This window comes from Pyrus communis, chromosome 10 (assembly GCF_963583255.1).
Source record: "Pyrus communis chromosome 10, drPyrComm1.1, whole genome shotgun sequence".
In the NCBI taxonomy this organism is placed as follows: domain Eukaryota; kingdom Viridiplantae; phylum Streptophyta; class Magnoliopsida; order Rosales; family Rosaceae; genus Pyrus; species Pyrus communis.
The window spans coordinates 13261206-13279628 of NC_084812.1; the positions used below are offsets into that span (position 1 = coordinate 13261206).

The 18423-nt window shown below is 40.5% G+C and overlaps 4 protein-coding genes across 5 annotated transcripts; 2 read left to right on the forward strand and 2 right to left on the reverse strand.

The window, feature by feature from the left end:
* The first annotated feature begins 1992 nt into the window (after positions 1-1992).
* On the forward strand, positions 1993-7378 carry LOC137747888 (ankyrin repeat-containing protein At5g02620-like). Its single transcript, XM_068488021.1, has 3 exons — positions 1993-2617; positions 6079-6596; positions 6758-7378. Exons 1-3 carry the CDS (start codon positions 1993-1995, stop codon positions 7376-7378), a joined length of 1764 nt encoding a protein of 587 aa, XP_068344122.1.
* A 1414-nt stretch (positions 7379-8792) lies between these two features.
* Positions 8793-10603, reverse strand: LOC137747575 (cysteine desulfurase, mitochondrial-like). Its single transcript, XM_068487706.1, has one exon. The coding sequence runs from the start codon at positions 10533-10535 to the stop codon at positions 9165-9167; it is 1371 nt and encodes a 456-aa protein (XP_068343807.1). The 5' UTR covers positions 10536-10603; the 3' UTR covers positions 8793-9164.
* Positions 10604-10840: 237 nt separating this feature from the next.
* LOC137747247 (uncharacterized) lies at positions 10841-14057 on the forward strand. Of its 2 annotated transcripts, XM_068487321.1 has the most exons (3): positions 10841-11105; positions 11588-12246; positions 12400-14057. In XM_068487321.1, the coding sequence occupies exons 2-3, from the start codon at positions 11634-11636 to the stop codon at positions 13908-13910; spliced, it is 2124 nt and encodes a 707-aa protein (XP_068343422.1). In that variant the 5' UTR covers positions 10841-11105; positions 11588-11633; the 3' UTR covers positions 13911-14057. The 2 variants fall into 2 exon arrangements, with proteins under 2 accessions (XP_068343422.1, XP_068343421.1); XM_068487320.1 differs by having other exon boundaries at positions 11588-14057.
* Positions 14058-15022: 965 nt separating this feature from the next.
* Positions 15023-17231, reverse strand: LOC137747136 (cytochrome c oxidase subunit 6a, mitochondrial-like). The gene is made up of 4 exons (XM_068487160.1): positions 17009-17231; positions 16424-16530; positions 16264-16306; positions 15023-15288 (listed from the first exon to the last, which is right to left on the reverse strand). Exons 1-4 carry the CDS (start codon positions 17121-17123, stop codon positions 15251-15253), a joined length of 303 nt encoding a protein of 100 aa, XP_068343261.1. The 5' UTR covers positions 17124-17231; the 3' UTR covers positions 15023-15250.
* Between the last annotated feature and the right edge of the window lie 1192 nt (positions 17232-18423).

An 18423-nucleotide genomic window follows, 5' to 3' on the forward strand; every position in this document is an offset into this window, starting at 1 on the left:
GGTTGGAGGAAAAGTCATGTGGGTCCTTGACGGTATACTGTTGACCGATGCTCAGTAATTTCGGGATTGGTCAAGTATGGTACAAACAATGTACACAATCATCATTCAATTGGATAAAGTCATTAATTAACGTAATATGTACATATCACTTATCACATTAAATGATGCATAAATGTGATACCAAAAAGGATTATTTAGATATCGACCATTACAATTCTTATTTCTTAGACAAAAACCCACCTAGTTATAAACATCCAAATAAAACTCAAATTTAAAAATAACTGCAAAGTAAAAAAGTAATTGACGTATTATTACAAAATATTTACAACTTTTATCACAATATTCAAAACAAATCAATAAATTCAAGGCCATTAACGGGCAATTTGCAAAAAACTATTCCACCAAAACAAACTTGCAATAAACTAATTTCGTGAGATTGCAAAATACTAATCTTGGGCCCATTGACAGGCAATTTGCAAAAGACTACTCCACCAAAACAAACTTGTACAACGCCTCTGCCCTGTTCGCACTAGTGTCTTTTCTACTACATATGTCGATATAAAGTTGATGAATGGAGTTATCAAACAAAATTTTAGTTTTTAAGGTTATAAAAATTAAAAATAAAATATTTATAAAAAATAGTAATGGATCCAAAATTTAAATTCATTGCAATCGTGATCAAGGAGATATTGTAACAACATTTTTACTTGCACATAATTCATGATTGGTTCTTATATTTCTAACTCATCGTTGTATGATATCATTATTATTATTGTTACTATATATCTCGATGTATACAATTAAATTATAACTATATATATTCACCGTATAATTAGTTAGAATCTTTCGAGTCAAGCAGTCACAACTGTCAATTTGATTGTCATAAGCAAATACACCAACTTTTATGAAAGACTATTAATTAATTTTGTCTGAAAAATAATGGAAATAAAAAAAAATAAAAATAAAATAAAATAAAAGCGTGGAGACATAAAACTTAATTTGAACCTAATTGTTAGATGAATAATTCTAGGGAGACTTAATTTGGAAATTAAATTTTGAAAACTAAAGGACACAGAAGTTGATGCTTGATTTATTATTTAAGCGTTGATAGAAGTGCTCATTTCTATTGGTGACACATCATTTAGCTTATAATTTTAGTCTTCAAATTTAGTCTCTCTAACATTACTATGGTTGAATGGGATCAAAAGCAAAATTGTATGGAGTAAGAGTTGTTGGGTCGCGTCGACCCATTGACCCCCCTTCCTCCGCTACTAACCGAATGGCACCTTAAAATTTAAAAGGCATATTTGATAAAACTGCCAATTTTTTTCCTGAACTTTAAATTTAGCCGATTACCCCCCTTGAACTTTTATAATTAGCCAATTTTTCCGTTGAACTTTAATTTTAGCCGATTACCCCCTGAACTTTTATAAATAGCCAATTTTTCCCTTGCGTTAGTTTTTAAAAGTTTACATCCAATTTTCCATCCATCTTGATCATGGAAACAACACATGACAACTATATGAGGACAAAAATGATGAAAAATTGAATGAAAGTTTTTAAAATCTAATGTCAAGGGAGGAATTGGTTATTTATAAAAGTTGAGAGGGGTACTCAGCTAAAATAAAAATTTAAGGTGGAAATTGGCTAATTTAAAAAATTTAAAAGATAATCACCCAATAATTAAAGTTTAGGAAAAAAATTAACAGTGGCATACAAATTCAAGGGCAAATCAATAAATACCTTGGCGTAATAAAATAAGCGCCATTCATACGTAATACACTTTCTCAATTTGATTCCGCAAGTATGCATTGCACTGACATGACTCATTATTTACCTAAAAAACAAAAAACACAAATCATGTGCCCGTTGACGGGCAATTTGCAATAAACTAATTTTGTCATGCAGATTTGTACATTGCCTTTCTAATGTTCACACTAGTGCCTTTTCTACTATATATTTCCATAAAGTTGAAAGATGCAGTTTGAAGTCATGGATCCTTCTGTATACGAGGCAGCAAGATTGGGTGATCTTGCTTTCCTGAAAAAAATTCGAGACGGTGATCTTTCAATTAATCTTCTTTTGCAGAAAACACCTAGAAATAACAATATTCTTCACCTTGCAGCTGAGTTCAAACAAATCGATTTCTTCAAAAGCATCCCGATTGATAATCAATCTCCACTGTATTGGGATACCAACAACAAAGGCGACACTCCCATGCACGTAGCTGCCAAAGCAGGCTGTGATGAAGTAGTAGGGTTGCTCATTAATCATGCAAGGATGCTATACAATGAAGGAGCAGATGAAGAAAGTGTGCTGGCCGATGGCAGAGCGTATAAAGATTTGCTCCGAATCAAAAATTTGATTGAAGATACAGGATTACATGTTGCCATCAAGTACGGTCACCTCAAAGTGGTCATTCTTTTGGTCGAAGCCGATCCTGAGTTGTGTTGTTGTACTAACAGCGCCAACGAATCCCCGTTGTTTTTAGCTACTACCAAGGGCTTTCCGAAGATTGCTCGCTATATGTTAAAAAAGTTCCCAACGTCTTCTTTACAGGGAATTAATGGTGTCACAGCTTTGCATGCAGCAATAACTCGCAATATCAGCTGCAAAGGTAAATGATTTTCTCTTTTTTTTTTCCCCTAAATTTTCATTTTATATATATTAAAGGAGCATTAAGATAAATGTCCAAAAAATTCATGTACCATCCGCCTCAGTCGAATGTTTTGAAATTTTTGATTTAGGTCCACTTAACTTCTTTTTTTTAAAACCTACTTTACCCTTTATTTTCAAAATATGAGGTCATCGTCAACCGACCCCGCCAAGGGGTTGTAGGGCTAAAAATAGCTCAAAATGACACGAAAACCGTCTCCAACAGAGGGCTAGGCTAGAGGGCTTGTGGGCCCCATTGGACTAAAACCCCCAAATCAGGCCAACGGGCTGGCCATTTCCAGCCAGCCTGTCACATCCCAGCCCAGGGCGTATCACTTCCCTGGCCCGCTTCACCACCGTAGCACGATATTGTCCGCTTTGGGCTTACCATTCCCTCACGGTTTTGTTTTTGGAAACTCACGAGCAACTTCCCAGTGGGTTACCCATCATGAGATTGCTCTAGCCCCCTTCTCGCTTAACTTCGGAGTTCCTACGGAACCCGAAGCCAGTGAGCTCCCAAAAGGCCTCGTGCTAGGTAGGGATAGGAATATACATATAAGGATCACTCCCCTGGGTGATGTGGGATGTCACAATCCACCCCCCTTAGGGGCCCGACGTCCTCGTCGGCACACATGCGACTAGGGTTAGGCTCTGATACCAAACTGACACACCCCGATCGAGATCAGGGCATGCTGGCCGTCACGTGGAAGTGACGTAACCATGTGCATAGTGCGGAAGCTAATAAAATAATAATAAAAGTACGAATAAATAAAAACTAGCTTTACACAAAGTAAGAACATACATGTGCAAGTGTAAGTGTGAAAAACAAAGTTCAGAGCTCGAAGACCTAATGCAGTCCGGGAGAAATAACACTACATAAACACACCCAAAGGTGGTCCTACACTAGTGATAATCTGTCAGATATGCCAGGGAAATCCTCTGGGGAGGCACCAAAAGTGCTAGCCAACTAGAACCTGGAGGGGCGCAAAACAAAAAAGTGTGAGTGGGCAAAAACAAAGCTTTTGAAAAACCATTTCATAAACAAGATTCTAACCCCTTGCCGTAAAACCTATATACTTCCCAGAAAAATAGAGTATACATATATATAAGTCATACTCAGAAATATGCCATGCCATGCCAAAAGCCTCGAAATAAAATGCAAGTGCTTAGGTAATGTCAAATCAATGTCATGTAATCTGTCAGCCGGAGTCACCTAATGTGACCTGTACGGCTGAATCTAGAGCTCAAATCTCCATCTCACTAACTATACCTGCACACGAGTCGGAACCACCTAGAGTGGTCTGTACGACAGGACTAGGTGTATAATAAGTACGCTCAAGTGCTACGATCACGTGAAGGCTGGGCGACTAATCGCAGGTCACCTACGAGTCGGAACCACCTAAAGTGGTCTGTATGACAGGATTGTGCACCTAACTTGGATCCAAGATAAGCGTGTGGTGCGGGAGGTGAACATCATGTGAAGGACTGTGCCCAACTCTGGGCGGGAGCACTAACACCGGGGGTGCAGGTTATGAGCTCTCTATGCATCTCAAATCACTATTGAACATAAACATAAATCATAACTCACCTGGCACTTACCTGTGCGTCCGCAGCACCAAACATATATATACATATGCAACTAATAATGCGTAAATAAATGGCAAACAATAAGCATGGCATATAAACGTATGAACGTTTCATTTCACTTTCTAGGAAAAGCATAAGTATATAGGTATATACGGAAAACCAAAAACCCACTCACTGGTATGTAGAAGGGTCGTAACCCCCTTGCCTCGAGTGATCGCGCTCGTCCTCGGGATAGGTCTCACCTATATGCGAAACAACTATAAAAACGTTAATCTTAAAGCACATAGCCAACATCACAAAATAACTTCTCATACAATGCTCAAATGGGGTGTATGAATACACCAACGTGATCTACTCAACCTCAGGAACATCCCCATATTTTTAGAAAAAATTTTTGACGCCGCACGCGCCCCCACGGGCCGGCCAAGGCACGGCCACACGCGCCGCCCATGCGCAAGCACGTGCCTGACACACTGACAGCGTCACTTAACGCCGTCAGGAATATTCCGTTAAATCTGACGGATTCCGTTAACGCCGTTAGGAATATTCTGTCCAAACTAACGGAATATTCCGTCGTCTTCTCCGACCAAACTCCGGTGCCGTCGCCGGCGCCAGAAAACCGGGAAAACTTCAAAACCTTATATCTTCTTCGTTTTTCAACCAAATTTCACAAAATTGGTACCAAAATGAAGCTTACCACTTTCAAGCACTAAAACCCACGGAATCTCGCCGAGAAAACACCACCAACTCTGGTCAAGCTTGAAACTCACGATCCCGATGTCCAAAACCTTCAAACGAACCACCCCGAGCCTCCTAAGGACCTCACCAAGCTTACTACAAGCTTGAAATTCCCAAAAACACAAGACTTAACGTGTGCATGAACAGTGACCAAATCGGGGTATCCAAGTTCGACGTGAAAACGAAGGTATCCTTACCTGAAATGGGTATGGTTGAACTCCCAAGGACCTCACGAGCACGAATATGTAATTTGTTTCCTCGATCTGTGAAGGTTTCAATGGTTTTGGTTGTCGTTCGTACAAGAAGAATAGGAATGGGAGAGAGAGAGGGCTCGGGACAGGGTAGGGAGAGAGGGTGAGTGAGTGTGGTGTGTGTGTGGTCCAAAACCAGCCAAGCAACACCCAAAAACAACCACACAACGAAACAACCGTAATAAGGGCAAAATCGTCATTTCACCCCTACGGTTCGAAAATTCGGAACGGGCTGTCACACAGCACACCTAGCGTCAAAATGTCAAGCATGACTTTGTGGCAGGTGCAAGAATACCACGCTTTCTTTGTTATTGTGCTTTGTTTATGCTAAAGGGTAGGAGAAGAAGAAAACTGAAAAATGATACCGTAAGGCACAAAAAGGAAGAATATTAGCAAGGTAAATATTAAATCCCAACTAAGAAAGGGTTTTGTATAACAATAAGAAAAGGGTTTTATATAACAAGAAGAAAAGGAAAGAACACAAAGAACTAAATCCAACAATTTTATGAGAATTAAATTCTTTAAACCTCAAGTCAAAACTCATCAGAAACCCTAATCCTAATCTAAAAATCAAGCGATAATATTGATTAGTTACAAGTGGGGTAAATTGGTTATGTGAATGAAAGGAAATTGACATAGAATATAATTAGAATCATCTTAGAAGCGGCTCACAAAATTCGATTCATATCAAGTTTTTTTCTAAATTTTCAAAGGCTAGGAAATAAAAAATAAAAAAATAAAAAAATAAATAAAAGAACAATGTACAAAAATCACTTCTCTTAAAAACAAAATTTAACTAACTGAAACTTCTCTCTTCCTGCCGGCCTTTATGTTTCCATACATTTAGCCATCGTGAAGATGATGGTTTCCAGGAACCCTGAAATAATCAAAGAAGTTGATGCCAACGGATGGACTCCATTACACTATGCAGCATTGACAGGAAACGTTAGAGCAACTCGATTATTGATGCAGCAAGATAGTTGTATTTCTTACATCTTGGACAAATCTGGAATGTCAGCTCTTCATGTTGCGGCATATGCAGGCCGCCGGAGAGTGATGAAAGTGCTGACTCAATTCCGGCCTGATACTTGTGAATTGGTCAATCACAAAGGCCAAACGGTTCTGCATGCAGCAGTTTTAGGTAATCAACGTTTTACTGTCAGATACATTTTGAGGACGACTAAGTTTGCAAGACTTATAAATGAAGCAGACAACGACGGAAACACGCCCTTGCATCTAGCTGCTATTCAACGTGATCTTGCGGTCATACGAGTCATGGCAAGAGACCCTAGAGTGGATAATACTGCTATCAATAATCAACTCTTGAAGGCTGCTGACATTTTTCTTGGGGACAATATTGAACTGGTAAGAAATATGCGACAGCTATTTCATTTTGAGTTTTTAGCTCTCGTCTTTTGTTTAGATTTATAGTTTGGCAACATAAAAACTTGTTTGGCAAGAGAACATTACTCTTTCTATATTAATTTTTAGACCCGGTTAGCCTAACAAAGCATTATACACTCTAGGACACCTTCGGTAGATATACGGTTTTGAAGCTTCTGGGCCGCTCTGTTGGTGTGCCAGTCTTCCAACAACAAATCCGCCTTGACTTTATGAAACTGGAATCACCGGAGAAAAGCGATACGCCAAACAGCATGTTGGACATTGCAGAGAAGAGAGCATTGCGAACTGATTGGGATGAATCGAGCAAGTTTGACACCCATCTAGTGGTAGCGATGCTTATTGCAACCGTCACGTTTGCAGCAGCTTTCACCCTGCCTGGAGGATTCAAAAGCAACGGAATGCCCGTCCTGTACAAAAGGGCAATTTTCCAAGTGTTTGTGGTATTCGACGCCATCTCCTTCTTTCTATCAATTTTAGTGGTGTTTAACCATTTTATGTTGGCAACTATCTCACGAACTGCTCTAGCGACACCTTCAGTTCTCATTCAGTACTCCATTGGAGGAATGGTGGTGGCATTTTCTTCAGGTATGTTCGTAGTGCTACCCAAAAACAGTCCAGTTGGCATTCTGATCATTCTAGTATGCTGCAGACTCTGTTATGCTGTCATCAGGAGGTACAGGTTTGCTAAACCGACCCAGCGCCAAATAAAGCGCCGGCAATGGCTCCGAACCCGCAAACTCTGATGCTGCTTACTTGAAAAACAGTCTTTACTCGTTTCATCTTTCATTTGTACAAGTTTGATGGTGTATTTGCTTATCATATCATGAAACTCTAAGTTACCGAAACTACCTGCTAATCAAGCTGTGGTTTCGGGTCCGTTACCATTTGCAATAACTTCCAAGTACAAATTGGAGGTATAAAATTTACACCACAAAACCAATAAGAAATGCTTGAGCGAGGGTGGACGAAAGTTAATTGTAACAGAGCTTGATATATCTCCTACTTGTCAAAGTACCAAGGAACTTTAGACATCATTGTTAAAAATGCACTACCAATGAACTACTGGAACACTTCATAAAGTTACAATCAAACCCCTATAAATGAACTACTCGAATTTTGTATCGCATGATCATAATATACACCACAAAACACTATGTAAGCCTACACTTAACACAAAATACAGCACGGTTATGAAAAGTAACGTTAACTGCACTGCACTTCAGTTAATGAAGAAAGACGAGTACGAGACAGAATACATGGCTTCCAACTGGAAGCAATGGTCTCAGTTAGAAAGATATGAAAATTCAGCAGGGTGGCCAATTTCAGGAAATTCAGACTCAAACCCTTGCGCCGTGTAGGGTGAGATTGCTAACATTAGAATTTATTAGTTAAGCCCCCACTTATTTCTAATCCCAACAGCTTCACAGAGTTCTCCTAGGTTCATAGACTCTAAGCATGTTTAACATTTCAAGAACATTGCCAATATAACATTACCAAAAAACACAAGGGAAAGCACCGTTGCCAACATTTAAAGAACATTGCCAATATATCATTAATTAACAGAAGCATATCCTAAACTTGGGTGTTACCCTAACGTATCCGAATTCCCTGGCTAACAGTTTAAAGCAAAGCACCGTTACCAACAGCGTTCACTTCTAAATATGCATTACACACCATCAAGAAACCTCTCACTGCGAGAAAGTCAAAGCGCCTCGCATCATATCATTTCTAAGTGTATTTCAAGCAACAAGGTTCATCTTGACTACATGTATTGCACAACTTCCTCTTGAATCAAGTAATTAACTATTTACGTGCACAAATAACACATAAACTTCACTTTAACAAACAATTCAATACAAAAGCCGAAAAATCAAATGACCTAGAATTTTAACCACAACTGTTCCATGAGATACTCCTCCATTGAGATTTGCACAGATGCTCCACGTCCTTAAAACCTAATATGCTACAACATAATTTAAATTATTAATGACGTGTCTAATGCTGCGAAAATAAAGAGCTCGAGAAGAGATACTAAAATGCGAGGCAACTGTTTCCTATGTTATTGTGTTCTTGTATTGTATGATCAGTTCATTAATGGGGCATTCTTGTGCGTTATCCATTCTCACACACATGTGAATATTATGTAAGAAAAAGAAGTAAAATTTCCAACCATTATTCAAATATTCACCACAATCGTCATATATCATATAGAAACATCTCTGTGGAGAAACATTAATTATTCAACAAGATACAAAACCCTAGCAAAGAAAACAAAATATCAGACCAACAAACGTATCATCCTCCCGTATTTTTGCCCATATCAAATGCCAAGAATGCACAACAGCACGGGGCAAGTATCGAAAACAACTATGTGTTTGCAAAACTTAGTTATGGAGCAATTAGGGAGAGTTGTCGAAAGCATTTACAACAAGGATAGCAAAATGAACCTCAAATTCTCCATCTACTCGATCAGCTCTGACTTGTGCATCTTTATACTTGCTGCTTCACCCAGTCCCTCTAACAAACTCCTCAATGCTGTGACCACTGAATACTCTTGATATCGATCCCTTCTTTCACCATCTCATACAGCGGGCTCAACTCCCTCAACTTCTTCACCTGCTGCACTGTCAGCTGAACCGCCCTGTCAATCTCCTCCTCCGTGGTGAACCGCCCAATCCCAAACCGAATTGAAGTATGAGCCATGTCCTCATCCACCCCCAATGCCCTCAACACATACGATGGCTCCAAACTCGCACTGGTGCACGCACTCCCACTCGACACCGCCACCTCCTTCAACCCCATCAACAAGCTCTCCCCTTCCACATAACCAAACGACAGATTCAAATTCCCAGGATAACGTCTCTCCTCGCTACCATTCACCACAACCATATCAAGCTTCTCCCTAATCCCCTTCAACATCCGATCCTGCAACTCTCTTACCCTCTTCTCATCGTACTCCATTTCTTTCTTCGCAATTTCGCAGGCCGCACCAAATCCTACCACCAACGGCGTAGGAACTGTTCCGCTTCGAATTCCTCTCTCCTGCCCACCTCCATTCATTTGGGGCTCCACCCGAATTCTCGGCCTCCTCCTCATGTACAAAGCCCCGACCCCCTTCGGCCCGTAAACCTTGTGCCCCGAAAGCGACATCAAGCTCACATTCCATTTGTCCACATCAATTGGGATCTTCCCAAGCGCCTGAGCGGCGTCGGTATGGAATGGAATTTTGAACTCCTTGCAAATTTCCCCAATTTCCTCCATGGGCTGAATAACCCCAATCTCGTTGTTCACCGCCATGACCGATACGAGCCCTGTATCGGGCCGAATGGCGGCCCGTAGCCCATCGAGGTCGATAAGCCCGTCGGACTTCACCGGAAGGTAGGTCACATCGTAGCCCTCTTGCTGCAGATGACGGCACGAATCCAGAACGCACTTGTGCTCCGTCTGGGTGGTGATGACATGGCGCTTCTTGTCCTTGTAGAAGTGCATGACGCCCTTGACGGAGATGTTGTTGCACTCGGTGGCGCCGGAGGTGAAGACGATTTCTTTGGGGGAGGCGCCGATTAAGTCGGCGACCTGGGCGCGGGCCGTCTCAACGGCGGAGTCGGACTCCCAGCCGTACATGTGGGTGCGGGAGTGGGGATTTCCGTACCGGGTGAGGTAGTAAGGAAGCATGGCGTCGACGACCCTGGGGTCCACCGGCGACGTGGCCTGCATGTCCAGGTACAGAGGCCGGCCGTAAATTTTCACCCCTTTCATTGAAACTCCATCTGCGTCGTCGAAGGGTTCGGCGACGGCAGCCGCGGTGGAGACGGTGCGGACGAGATGGGAGGCAGCGGAGGCAGGTTTTGGGGTTAGGGTTTGGCGGCGGAGAGCGGAAGCGAGAAGCTTCGCTGCCATTTTTTTTTTATTTTTTGCGGGTCGTCGTTTGCGTCGTTTTGGCGGTGTTGTGATGAAGTCGCAAAGGGCAAAGTACCATTTTGAGTTGGAACCAAGCTATCCGACTTCCTCGATCTCGATATGGACACGTGGCGGGTCGTGAACCCCGAATCTGGTACGTGCCAAATGCAACGCCGTCGTATTTGGAGGAAATAAGGCAACCGATAATGTAAAGCAAAGGGTTTGGATTTGGGCCACGTCCCCCACTTGCCTTAAATTTATGACAGCAAGCCCGGTGATTTTATGAAACCCCCCCCTCTCTCTCTCTCTCCTCTCTCCTTCTCTCACTAGAATTTGATGGTTAAATTGTCGTTTTATCGAGGTTGCAACTCCCAAATTTGCACTACTACCAGATTCCAGATCGAAATCCAAGGTGGGTGGGAATAAGAAGAAGAAAAGGCAGCATTTTAGTGCGTGTAGAGTTCCAAGTGTCTGCATTTCTAAAAGGAGTATACCTACTACTAGTCCTAAAAGGAAAAGTTTTCAACTTTTCATCCTTTGGCAAAATCCAACCGCCTGCAACTCCCTCTGGTATTTATCTCTCTCTCTCTCTTGATTGGCATTCTGACTCCATTTTCTGATTTAGAAACTAGGAACATGATTAGATCTGATGGTAATTTTGTTATGTCTTGGATTGGAATGTGAAAAAGATTACTGATTTGGTTAGATGGTGATCAAACCCAAGTGGGATTTCTCTGGAATTTGAAAATTCTCGTTAGTGATTGCAAAAATGACCAATGTTGATAGCTTTTCATGTGGAAATGGATTTCTCTGGTTCTTGTCCAGTTGAATTCAGGATTGCTGATTTCGGTTCCATCTGTAAGAGTTTGATTCATCATTCACATAATTACTGCTACGCAAATACATTTTTGCAGTTATAAGTAGATCGGTTTAAGTGAACATGTACTTTTTGTACTAAATTTTGGTTTTATGACTCTGGGAAGATTTCAATTTTTGTTTACCCGTGTTTGGATGCGAATCGAAGAATTAAGAAAAGTTTAACTGTTACTCAGGTTTTGTTTAAAGGACGTATTGGTTGGAGCCTGAAAGAGATTGAGGATGTTCAAGCTATCTCCTCGCAGGAGCTCGAGATCTAGGGGGCTGAAGGTCAAGCATGCACTGCAGCTGTTTCTTTTGCTGGGTGTGTGCGTCTGGCTGGCTTACCAAGTCAAGCAGTCTCATGGCAAAAAAGCGGAGTTCAGGGATAAAATAAAGGATGGTGGGGATCAGATCCTCAAGTTAGGAAGAAAGGATCTCAAGCCTGTCGTGGAGGAAATTGTCGATAGGAATGCAGGGCAGAAGGAGGAGGAAGAAGAAGAACAAAACAAGCCTGAAGAGATTGATAATGTTGGAAGAGGCACTGGAGATGATGAGGTGAATGAAAATGGTGAGAACAAAATTGATGAGAGGACAAAAGATCAAGGTGATTCGGTAGAAGGTGAGAGAGAAAGTGAAACGAACAAGGTGGTTACTAGTGAAGAGAGCAATGTGAATGAAAATGAACAGAGTAAAGAGAACGAAAATGGAAACAGGAAGGATGAAGACGACAAAGCCAAGCAGAGTGAGGAAAGCAATGAGAGGGAGACCGAAGGGGCCAAAGAGAAAGAAAGTGAAGAAAAGGAGATTGTAGAGACTGTAGAGAAAGAGAACAGAGAGACCAAGGAGACGGAAAGTGAACAGGAGAATGTAGAGACTACAGAGAAAGAAAGTGAACAGAAGGAGAACGGAGAGTCCAAAGAGACAGAAAGTGAACCAAAGGAGAATGTAGAGAACAAAGAGCAAGAAAGTGAGCAGAAGGAGAACGGAGATACCAAGGAGATGGAAGGTGAACAGAAGGAGAATGTAGAGACTACAGAGAAAGAAAGTGAACAGAAGGAGAATGGAGAGTCCAAAGAGACAGAAAGTGAACCGAAGGAGAATGTAGAGAACAAAGAGCAAGAAAGTGAGCAGAAGGAGAACTACGAGACCAAAGAGAAAGAAAGCGAGCAGAAGGAGAACTACGAAACCAAAGAGAAAGAAACTGAACAGAAGGAGAATGAAGAGATCAAAGAGGACAAAACTGAAGAGAAAGGAACATCAGAGGAGACTCAAAGGGTGGATAATAAAGAGGGAGAGGAACGCAATGATACGGATGATAAAGAAAAGGAGGCCGAGGAGAAGGAAGGTGATAAGATTGAGAAGCTGCTTTTAACTGATGATCGGGTTCGAGATGGAGGTGAAACTGATGAGGGGGCAAGAGAAGAGCCTTACAAGGCTGATGATGCTTCCAGTGCTATGGCCCACAAAACTCAGAATGCGACACAAGATAATGAACACGGCAGTTCAGAAAATTCTAATGAAGAAAAGCAGTTTGGAGACAAAGAGATTAATACAAATAGCACTGAAGTGGTTGATGTTAATCAAAACAAGTCTGTCTCAAATGTGGAAGTGACTGAAAAGATTGAACTGAATGGTAATGAAAAGGCCAAGGAAACTGAAGTGGGCAGTGGTGAGAGTAATCACTTGGAACCAGACAATGGTTCCACGCCTAATCCAACGGAACAGAAACAAGTGGACACCAAGACAGATGACTCTACACCGAAAAATTCAGCCGATCAGCTGCAAATGGACACAAAGATGGATGACTCTACACCGCAAAGTTCTACAGATCAGCAGCAAGTGGAGACTAAGTCCGATGACTCTACACAGCAAAACGTTGTATTAGAGCAAACCGAGAGATCTGATGTAGCTGCCAACAGTGAGCAACAAGACTCTAGCACAACAGCTTCCACTATAACTGAGAATGGTGATGCTACAAATGGAGTAACCCCAGATACTTCTAGTAATTCTGAATCTGGTGTCTCGGATAGTCAGACTGTCAACTCCAGTACACCTACGGAAACAGATAAAAGTTCTGCACCTTCAACCATGAGCATTGTTCAGACTCAAAAGCTCAGCAGTAACACCGAGGTAGAAGGAACACAGGAAAATATACTCTCTCAAAAAACAAACGAGAATGAAGATGCTGGCCAAAAGCAAGGTGGTGATTCTTCTTCCTTTCAACAAGAGAAAGATGCCCCCTCAAACCCAGATAACAAATTGGATGCGAGCCAGAACGAAAATGGCAGTGGTGTTCCAAACAACACAAACGAAAACGCTGATACAGGTGCAGGCCATAAGGAAGAATCAGTTGACTCGTCAAATTCTTCAGCATCCCAGGACAAAGAAGAATCGTCAAACGCCAATACCAATCTTGAGGACAAAACTGCATCCCAGGACAAAGAAGAATCGTTAAATTCTTCAGCATCCCAGGACAAAACTGCAACTAGTAACAGTGATCATACGGCCGCTGAGTAAAACATTTCAATAAGTTCACCATTCATTTCCGCAACCATTTATGTCATTTTGATTTTATTTTTTTTCTTGTGAGGTGATTCGGCATAACTGTAACCTTCATTGATGGCTGTACCTTGTTGTGATTATAGTGCGAAAGTTATCATATCAGTCTTGACTCTTGAGGGCAATATTTTGACAGGAATATTTTTGAAATTGCATAGTTTATAACTTCATATCATCCAGTCTGATGATGTATTTCCTCTTACTCTTCTAGAGAAATTCTTTAGGTTCGGACATCCAGACCATAGGACTCTCTCCGGAAACACAATCCTTAACCCTTGTATTTTGTTCCAACCTGCCCCTTATGTATAGTACCCTATACAAGCATAGGGAAACACGAATCATTTTTGTTTTACCTGTCTTTTGCCAGGAGTAGGATTCTCTTTCCTCCTAAACCCCTCCTCTTTTCTCCTCTCCCCTCACATTTCCTTTTTTGGCACTCTTTATAAAAAAAAAAATTAATATAAAATGTTGACGTGACTTAATCGTAACTGTTTAAATAAGAGGGGAGAAAATCTTACTTATTTTTGCCAAAGGAAACAAGAATCTGTCTTTCTTGTTTTACCTGTCTTTCGACAAATGTTAAGTCAAGGAAAGGAGAGGTTCTTGGGCACGGCACCCGGATTGAAGGCGGTGTGGGAGTGTGGAACCTCAATTGGCCAAGGTTAGCATGAGCATGACAATTCAAGCGGTGTGGGGGTAGTTGGACGTGGGATAGGGGAAGGTATTTTGTGTCTAGGCCCTTACGAATTAGGCGGTCCAGTAGTTTGACCTTAAAATTTCTCCGGAGAAAGGACTTGAGATTATTGTTTCGGTAGGACATAATATCTTTACTTCGAGTGCTATTGCCGAATGACATGTACCAAGTCTATACTCCGTATTTGTTATCAGGCACTTGTTCACCACAAACCTCATTAGTGGTTTTGAGTTTTCATTTGCATCCCGAATTTCCATTCTAATCAATCAGTCAATAAATTTCTCCGAAAAAGTTGTGTCGGACATAATGAGGAGACCGAAAAATCTCCATATTCGGAAGAAGATAGGCATAAATTGAAGAACAGGAAGCTGGAAAGGGAAACAAACCAACATGTCATCATCTTATTTATCTGTGTCAATGGTTACAGACAAACATAACAAAAAATTGAACAACTTGCCACAAGGTCTTGATCCCGAATTCATGTTGAAAAATAAGTGCAAGTTTTCATATCGAAAGAAATTCAAAGACAAATGAATCCATCTGACATGAACGTGAAACAGAGTTATTCCAAATGGTGCCTCCTTGAAATGTCCCAAATGACAGTCTAGTGCTCATGCTTTGCTTCAAAAAGGCCATCTGGACCTGAACAACAAAAATATAAACGCTCCGATATTTGAGCAATGTTTATTACGAAAGAGAATAAAAAGGTGAAACCTAACGAACACATATCCAGAAAACAATAACGCTTCAACATCTCAAATTTCTGTTCTTGTAAGTTAATTAAGAAAGTCAAAAACAGGTTATTGAAAGTACCATTTTACCAATAAGCATACAACATGTCTACCCAATATCTTTAAAGGACAACTATCTAGAATATCTGAAAAGGACAAAGGCTCGTACTATATCCGCAAACAACAACAATGTACCAGCTTTAACAATGACTTCAAAGTTTTGCATATCCTCAAGTTAAGAATATTCAGGCATCAAATATGGCAGTCTGAACTCGATACACTGTAAGACACTACAGAAATAGGTGCCTACATTAGTAAAACATGCCAGCACTACTGCAGTAAATAGTGAGCCATACTATTAACGATCATTTAGCTTATTAGCCCCCACTCAAGACAGGGCCAAACCATTATTATCAACAGTTTGAGGTTAAATACAAAAATCTTACTTATTCGTTTGACCAATCTGTGGGAGAAGAAATTTCAAGACAGGAAGATCATATCTTTCCTTGCTACCAAAAAACTTCATCTATTTCTAAAAGCCAGTGGTAGAATAACTATCAACTTGGGGCCACATCACACATACATGGGACAACATTGGTCTCCCTCTATCCTTTTTAGGGTTATAAAAATGCATCTAAGGTCATTAAAACAATTCAAACATGCTCCTTCCACTAACTGAACAACCAATGACGTTCTTCACTAGACACACTGATCAACTATAACAAAACCCACAACGATAAGTAATAGGTACGGTGAATACAATCAAATAGAATGCGCTGCACGATGTAGAACTTTGCAGAAATATTAAAGTAAAGAAAGAACAAAAAATATTCGAGTCATAGAAGATTATTATAAATTCAGGCCATAATGATGTTCAGAATCATACCCCATGGGAATTCCTTATTGCGGATGTGCAGGTATGGGTAAGCCTGCAAACATAGACAGCAGATAACGAGGAATCACTATCAAATGCATAAGGTAAAGCTATATATAATATCAAGGAAAACAAAGTGAAAAAAATCACAATGCTTAAGAAGAAAGCTCACGGGAGGAGCATCGTAGTGAGGATGCGGCTTTGACAGGTTAACAAAAGCTAAAATAGTGCAGGAAGCGATGCCCAGGTAAGTTATCTTCTCCCACTTGGCCGTCTCACCTGAATAAATGAAAGAGAAAAACAGATCAAATACAATGTAAAACCACTAAAATAATCGGCGATGCCAACGTATTAAAACAATGAATTTTCTGCTCCAAACCCAGATGGATCTGAATCCTTAAGCTGTCACCATGGCATTCAAAATTATTCAAACTAACCGGAAAAGGTTTCCACTCCACCGAAATCCGAAATCAAATTCATCTATTATGGCACATTTTGCTAATTTCCACTACAATATACACATATCTATAGAATCATTGAACAAAAAGGGAAAATCATCCCAAACCTAAGAAACTAAGGTCAAAACCTAACATGTACCCGCAAATGCTAATTGAATTTTCTCAGATTAATAAATCTCGAATTAAAACTAAGAAATAATAATTATCTATCAAAGATCAACAATTAAATAATCGAGTCGCATATATTCGCGTGGGTGTGTGCGCACGCGACGGCGACAGATAGAGAGACAAGAAATTACGAGCATCGTCGTGTCCAGCAGAGGAGGAGAATGAGCGCCTTGGGGGAGCAGCGGATCGAGAGCCGCCACGCAGGGCGGTTCGAAGCCCAGCAGATCGGAACATCGCCGTCGCCATTTCTTAGCAAGACTTATCTTTCACCTTTTGATGTTGTTTTGTGCAGAGAATTTATGGCGAGTGAAAATGCGAAACCCTTTTTTGACAATTTCGTTACGGAAAATGCGTAGTAGAGGAAGTCAGGAATTAAAAAGAGAAAAAAGCCCATTTATCTAACTCTAGTTTCTGTTTACACCCAACAAGTTACAGGCCCAAGGTTACCTATTGCAAATGCATGTTTGTCAGCAAGGATAATACTAGCGAGACTAAATATGACATATACTAAATTTTGTAAGCTAAATAATATGAAAGTTGATGATTGAATTATTAATTACGTATTGATTAACGTGCTTATTTCTTATTGATGATGTATCATTTAATTTATAAATTTCATCTACAAATTTTGTCCACCTAACATTTTTTTTTATGAAGAAGAAATTTATTAAAGCTTAAAACCTCTAATACAATTGTTTCCCATACAATCAAAATTAAAAGCCTCCATAGCCGAAATCGGAAGACAAAAATCCCAAAATTGTGGGTTGGCAAGTGAGGCCCATATGAGATAATGCGTCCGCCACGAAATTAGCCTCCCTATGAATATGCTTCCAACTGATATGCTGGAATTCAGAAGCCAGCCATCTAATGTCCTTTGTGATAGGTTTAAGATGCCAAGGGGGCGTCCAAACATCTTTCTCCACCTGGATGATAAGCTTAGAATCCCCTTCCACCATCAGCTTTTTCACACCTTTGCGCCTAGCGAACAAAATTCCTTCCTTTAAAGCAACAGCCTCTGCAACCGAAATGTTGGCGCCATCAAAGTTCAATGCCCCAACACCAACAGGTTGCCCCTCCGCATTTCTTAAAACAAAAGCAATTGCAGAACGATCCAAAACTAACCGACCTATCAAAGTTTAATTTCACATAGCCATGGGGAGGAGGACGCCAGCAAATGGGTCGTTGGTGGCAAGGATCACCCCCTAGAGATCTTCTTACAATTATCCTTAAAAAAAGATAAGCTTACACTTACGGCAATGGAGATACTCCTAGTCGGATTAGGAATCATACTTCTAAAAAATTTATTATTTCTATCATTCCATATTTGCCAACAATTCAAAATAGCTTTACTACGATCACTCAAATCATTGCATTCAACATTGTCAATTAGTTTCATCCAATCTAACACATTATTAAACTAAGTCAAATTATTCTTCCAAGGACTTACCAGAGAGATGTTCCACATTTCTTTAGCATGCTTGCAATTAAGAAAAAAGTGATTTTGAGTCTCATCCTCATTGCCACACATAGGGCACAATTTGTCAAT

Coding starts and splice junctions, on each gene's coding strand:
- LOC137747888 (XM_068488021.1), top strand. CDS start 1,993: ATGGATCCTTCTGTATACGAGGCAGCAAGATTGGGTGATCTTGCTTTC. Junction 2,618..6,078: donor TCGCAATATCAGCTGCAAAG/GTAAATGATTTT, acceptor CCATACATTTAG/CCATCGTGAAGATGATGGTT. Junction 6,597..6,757: donor TTGGGGACAATATTGAACTG/GTAAGAAATATG, acceptor TATACACTCTAG/GACACCTTCGGTAGATATAC.
- LOC137747575 (XM_068487706.1), bottom strand. CDS start 10,535: ATGGCAGCGAAGCTTCTCGCTTCCGCTCTCCGCCGCCAAACCCTAACC.
- LOC137747247 (XM_068487320.1), top strand. CDS start 11,634: ATGTTCAAGCTATCTCCTCGCAGGAGCTCGAGATCTAGGGGGCTGAAG.
- LOC137747136 (XM_068487160.1), bottom strand. CDS start 17,123: ATGGCGACGGCGATGTTCCGATCTGCTGGGCTTCGAACCGCCCTGCGT. Junction 16,531..17,008: donor TGCTGGACACGACGATGCTC/GTAATTTCTTGT, acceptor TCATTTATTCAG/GTGAGACGGCCAAGTGGGAG. Junction 15,289..16,263: donor CAATAAGGAATTCCCATGGG/GTATGATTCTGA, acceptor TTTGTTGTTCAG/GTCCAGATGGCCTTTTTGAA.